This window comes from Cariama cristata, unplaced genomic scaffold, assembly GCF_000690535.1.
Source record: "Cariama cristata isolate BGI_N322 unplaced genomic scaffold, ASM69053v1 scaffold14359, whole genome shotgun sequence".
Taxonomy (NCBI): domain Eukaryota; kingdom Metazoa; phylum Chordata; class Aves; order Cariamiformes; family Cariamidae; genus Cariama; species Cariama cristata.
The window spans coordinates 67-5734 of NW_009637501.1; the positions used below are offsets into that span (position 1 = coordinate 67).

At 42.5% G+C, this 5668-nt stretch overlaps 1 protein-coding gene across 1 annotated transcript; it reads right to left on the minus strand.

The window, feature by feature from the left end:
- Positions 1-1066: 1066 nt before the first annotated feature.
- Positions 1067-5213, minus strand: LOC104167943 (protein transport protein Sec23A-like). The gene is made up of 4 exons (XM_009708354.1): positions 5030-5213; positions 3246-3401; positions 2295-2360; positions 1067-1156 (listed from the first exon to the last, which is right to left on the minus strand). The coding sequence occupies exons 1-4, from the start codon at positions 5066-5068 to the stop codon at positions 1067-1069; spliced, it is 351 nt and encodes a 116-aa protein (XP_009706656.1). The 5' UTR covers positions 5069-5213.
- Between the last annotated feature and the right edge of the window lie 455 nt (positions 5214-5668).

Here is a 5668-nt window from a genome sequence, read left to right on the forward strand (position 1 = left end):
GCTGCTCCGGGCAAACCCAGCGCCTGGGCGCGGTGTGAGGCTCCCGGCAGGAAGAGGGGCGAGCGGGTTGCGCGGGAGCTCCCCGACTGACGCGGTGGAGCGGGTGTGAGGTGATTCAGCCCGGCCCTGGGAGCCCACCGGGACAACGTCTTATCCAAGTGCAGAGCCCGACTTGGCAACAGCAGCACGGCCGGTTTTCAAGCTTCTTAATGCTGTGAGAGAAGGGAGGGGCTGACGTTCAGGCTTGGCCTCACACTGACCCAGAGGCAACACTTAAGCACATCGCGGTCATTCTCAAAGCATGGGTTGTACGTCTCGCCCTCTCCCTGGGTCTGTCAGAGCATTCTCCACCATCTCATACTTGTTCTGCACTGCCTTACCTTTAGGAGCTCCTCGAAATTATTTTCAATAGCATGTACATACCCCAGTGTTACATTTTCAAAAAGGAAAAGGAGGCATGCCAGAGGCAACACTTAAGCACATCGCGGTCATTCTCAAAGCATGGGTTGTACGTCTCGCCCTCTCCCTGGGTCTGTCAGAGCATTCTCCACCATCTCATACTTGTTCTGCACTGCCTTACCTTTAGGAGCTCCTCGAAATTATTTTCAATAGCATGTACATACCCCAGTGTTACATTTTCAAAAAGGAAAAGGAGGCATGCCAAGTCTGTTGCCCATACAGCTAAATTAGGGATAGCACTAAAGAGTAATGCTCTTATCCAGTTTTATTTTTCATTAATACAATCCCTGGTTGCTAAAAGACACCTTTTAAGAACACACAACATTAAAATTAAGCTAAAGACTCTTAAAATCTATATTAGCTAAAACATCCTTTAGCTCTAATTACAATGTATGAAAAATGTGGAGTAAACAGAATATAGACAAAAAGGAATACAAATAAATTAATATCTAGAAGAACCAAGTAAAAAACTCTCCCTGAATATTTCTTTCATTTAATACTTTAAAACCTTAGTCTAAAAGAGAGAGAAGGAAATGTAAATAGATTGCTCCACTTCTGTCATCAACATGATCAATGTAACTCTTCGGTTCTTGCTTCTCGATCAAAGTCATGATGCACTTGAAACTGCCAGCTTTTTTAGATGGTCCATGAATACCTGGAGACTAACATCATCTGTCAGGATTGGAGCTCCTGATTCCTGCAGAAAAATAAAGTAAGAATGAGCCTAAAATAATGTTGTTAACACCAGCGACTAACTGAATGCAAATCAGATGTCAGCACTCTGAACTAATTGCTAAATCAACCACCTTTTTTCCTGCAAAGGACAAGTATCTAGTGGAAGGATGCTACTCTGGCAACAGCACTGACACAATCCTCTAGTGCAATCTGAACTACTGGAAAAAAGAAAGTCGCTTCTTTCTAAAGCATGAATAATTGTACTGCACAAAGCTCTACACAAACAAGGTAAAGAGGATATGAAAGTCTACTATTCTCAGGTAATATATATGTATCCATATGCTGGTTACTTTTTTCTATAATATTAAATAGACTGGGACCTAAGAGCTTTAAATCATATTTATAGGGAAGGGTGAAGATAAATTTCTACATGAGGTCATCTGAAACCTATAACAACATATTCTACATCAAATTAGTTGCTTCTTTCAATAGCAGCTGCCACAGAAAATTCTGGTCTGCCTGTGCCCCATGCGTAGCTGGGATACAGGAAGAGAGATCACAGGGGCAATGTGCTCCCTGTGGGGATCACTCATCTCCTGCCATCAAGCTGCTGAGGTACCGAGCTGTCGTGACAGCACCTCTATTTGGACAGCCATTCCTTGGATCCATTGAGAAAAAGCCCCAAAGTCCACTGGATTTTACTGAAAATTTGGGGGGATTCAGTACAAGAACAGGAATACAAGTTTAGTCATTCAGGCTTGAAAACTGTATTCTGATCATCTCATCATCTAGTGCTTCCCCACCAGTACTGTTTATCTCATCAACAGCCATGGACTTGAATAAGCAGGTTGAATAAAAACCTAACCTGCCTAAGCTTTACAGACAAATCTAAGAAATCAGTTGTGTCTTTTAAAATGCTACAATTACTGCAGTCTCAGCTGGTAATTCCATTATCGGATCCTTTGGTACACAGAAATAACCTTGTTTCCTTGCACCGCAAAGCACTGTAAGATTTTCAAATCCAGTCTGCAAAAAGCTCTTAGGTAAGAAATAGAAGACAAACGTAACCTGCTCACGGTTTGTGGCCACGTAGTGAAACAGAATGGCTACTGTGTAGACAAACATGTAAATGTACATTTTACAGCTCTTCCATAGCTTACCTGTCCCCATGCGTAGAGGTTATTGTGGGTCTGAGAAGGGTTCACTTTAGACAAGAGGAACCGGGCCTATTAAGACAAAACATTAGAGAAGTAGTTTTGTAAAATGACAGGTCTGTTGGCTCCCTCAAGACTTCTTACCACCTTAGATACATGACTAGTGACGTTCCTCTGCTTTTGCAAGCCAGGTACTAATTTAACTTATTTAACTGATTTAACTTAAACAGGTTTCAAGGCCAGAAACAGCCCTGCTCCACAGACAACTTGTCTCCAAGGGGCACAGAGTGCTGTGCTACAGCAAGCAGCACTCACCTGGCAGGCCAGCTCTGGTTCCACACGACATGTGGGGCATGTCACCAGCACTGTCCCTCGCATGCCCCCATCCACTTTTTAAAAAAAGAGGTCAGTGGAGGACCAGTGTAACACAGTCACATCAAAAATTAATACCAAATCTTTGTTTTGGAGCATCAATTCCTGCCTCTTCGCTGCTACAAACAGCCAGGCACAGACAAGCACAGCACAACTGCAATCCCAGGAAAAGCAAAAATAGGAACTATTTTATATCCTCATTCAGCATTAGAAAGTAAAGGAACAGATGGTCAATCATTCAGCATAACTTACTGTCCTAGCGAGCTAATTGCACTCTCTGTCTTGGGTAAGTTTAGATACATAGACAAATCATTTCTTTTCCACCTCTTTGGGGAATAAAAAGATATTTAAGCTGTCTTTTTCAGGTTTTTCCATTCCCTGAATTCAAAAGCATATCCAGGAAGTGATTGGCTTATTAAAAGACAACGTTGCAGTAAAAGCTCATGAGAAAATATGCAAGCTCTGTACTCTGAAGAGCTAAATTACCGCTGTATTTAACTTACAGAACCATCCTTCTAGTAAAGCAGAAAGACAGCTATTTGCTCTATTCAACAAGAGAACGAGTGCCTCGATAAACCTCCTTACCTGGCTGCCCCCATGTTCTGTGTGGATGTAACGCGGCATCGGGAATCTGGTCTGCAAGATTTCCTGAGCGTCATCCAGCGGGGCTTGCAGTAGGTGCTTAAAGTTTTCATATTCAGGCATGTCTTGGTAACCAGCTTTCTGCCACTGTGCAATAGTCTATTGACAGGACAGGGAGGAAATGAAAAAAATAGCAGAGATGTCTGCAAGCCTCCCCTTTTTAACTTGCATGTCTTAAGGCAGCAGAGTGTTATGTGTACTTCTGCTTACAGCGCACAGGGCAAATGTACGGTTTCGCTACTCTGGCAATAACGTTATTGAGTTTATGTCCCTGAATTTGAGAACAGGCACTCAACACAAAAGCTGGTAGCAGTTTGTGCAGTGCAAGAGCAATTCGTTTAAAGTGATCTTCAAGACTTTATGTTTCAGCCTGTGCCAATATAGAAACACAAAGCATTTATAAATTACTGACAGTTTGAATCTGACTTGGTCTTAAATTAAGCAGCCATTGCCTTACAGTATTTTCAAGGTACCTAACCATAAGTACCTAGCAATTGTTCTATACATATGCAGGTCACACACTTAGCTCTTCCTTTGTCTCAATTTTACCCAGTTGCCGAGTGTCTTGCTCTGCAACAGTAGGTAGAAACTGTTTAAGGTAACTCTGGAAGATTTATTGTCATTGTTGACTCAAGTGATCAACTGCTGCTCATGTCAATCGGGTATCCCTGCTCACTTCTCAAAGGGAACAAATCCTACATGGAGTGAAGTCAGGAGCTAATAATGGAGCTGCTGCAAACTATCCTGCCAAACTTCAAGCATTCTAGTAACAGTTGTTAAACATCAGTGAAGTAGCTTAGTTCAAAAACGAAAGGAAGAGTTCAAGTGCCTCCCAAAAAGTTTTCAGTAATAGGAATGTTTAACCATAAACCAAGATGGGTTTATTTAAACTACTCCAATCTGATGCCACATTTAGGTAGAAGAAACTGGATGAGGGCCACTCCCCAAGCAGGACTATAAAGGATATGAGGGGGGAAAAAAAGGTATGAAAGAACAGGGAGATTTCCAGAGAAAGAAGTGGAAACCAAGCTTCCTCTTCTTCCCTTATCCCATAGCTACTTTAGGATGTGAGACATTTCTGTTACCCAGCTACAGCAGCATGCTGCTCCCTGACAAAACCTGACAGGACTGAAATACAGATCTACAGGTCTGCATACTGAAAAGGCACTTAAAAGCCAATGCTTTGGATATATATGGTATAATTTGGATATATTTGGTAAAAATCTGGATGTTTAGAAAGGGCCAGTACCTAAGCACTTACCTCAGTCACAATGGAAGGAATATACAAGCAGCTGTCAAAAACATTCAGTATTTGAAAGCAAAAACTGGAAAAAATTGTAACTGATTTCTTTAAAAGCAGCAGTATTTAAGTGTCAAATCCCAGCAACCAAGTATGTCACATATCTGAAAAATCAAACTGCAGCTCTCTGCCCTGCTCAGTTCCAAGTTTCTCTGGCCTTTTCCAGCCATGGTAAGGGCCCATCTTCATTACCAAGCTAACATGACAGCTGTTACTCAGTGCAGAACACATCCTTAGTGACTCCAGTAGGATTTTTTGTTAACTTGGACAGTGGGGAAATTGCATGAAAACTGGCAGCACATATATGATGTCATTATGCTAGTGTGGGCTTTGCAAGCAGCTTATTTTATACTAACAGTGATACTGTCTGCATGCATGGCAGAAAGGACGGAGAGCAAACAGAGAAAGAGAATGTATTTCACTGTACCTCACCAAGGTAGATAACTATCTGGAAGAAAGTATCCATCAGTAGGATTCTGTCAGGAAGAATACTGCTGCTGTCCAAAAGCACTGGCTGGGGAAAATAAAGAAGAAAGTCAGGTACCACTAAGCCTTCAGAACTGTATTAACCTTCATGGTTGGCCCAACAGCTTGCTCAGCCCAGCCCATATAGGCACAACTCCTCCAAGGACTGCTCAGTCTGTATGAAGGCCTTGCAGAGCGTGGTCGGCCTCCTGCAGTGTCCCTGAATGGAGGAGCAGGTTATCAGCTACTGTATGAAGCGCAGGATGCGAGAAAGCAATTTCTATGGCTGTCCAAGTTCAATTTGAAATGATCTTGAACAAAGAATAAGAAGGAATAACACATGAACTCTGGCAAATGCTGCTAAGAAGGTTTCAAAATGTTACTCCAGCAGCTCCTGCGTTTCTTTCCTGCCAGACACACTCCTTTCAAGGAAGCTGTCAGTATAAGGGAATCCATGTCTGTCCACTGAAGACTTGCACATGGTTAAACACTGCTGAAGAAACAACTGAAAACAAGCAGCTGGTGAGAGATTACGATCCAGAAGGGCTGAGGCTGGCTGACTTACACCCCTGCAGAGAAGCAAAAGTGATACCGACAGCCA

Bases quoted from the DNA above. Each gene is read 5' to 3' on its own strand.
- LOC104167943 (XM_009708354.1), bottom strand. From the start codon at position 5,068: ATGGATACTTTCTTCCAGATAGTTATCTACCTTGGTGAG. The intron at 2,361-3,245 runs GTAAGGAGGTTT...TTGTCTTAATAG, and splicing joins CAGAACATGGGGGCAGCCAG to GCCCGGTTCCTCTTGTCTAA. The intron at 1,157-2,294 runs GTAAGCTATGGA...ATTTTTCTGCAG, and splicing joins ACCTCTACGCATGGGGACAG to GAATCAGGAGCTCCAATCCT.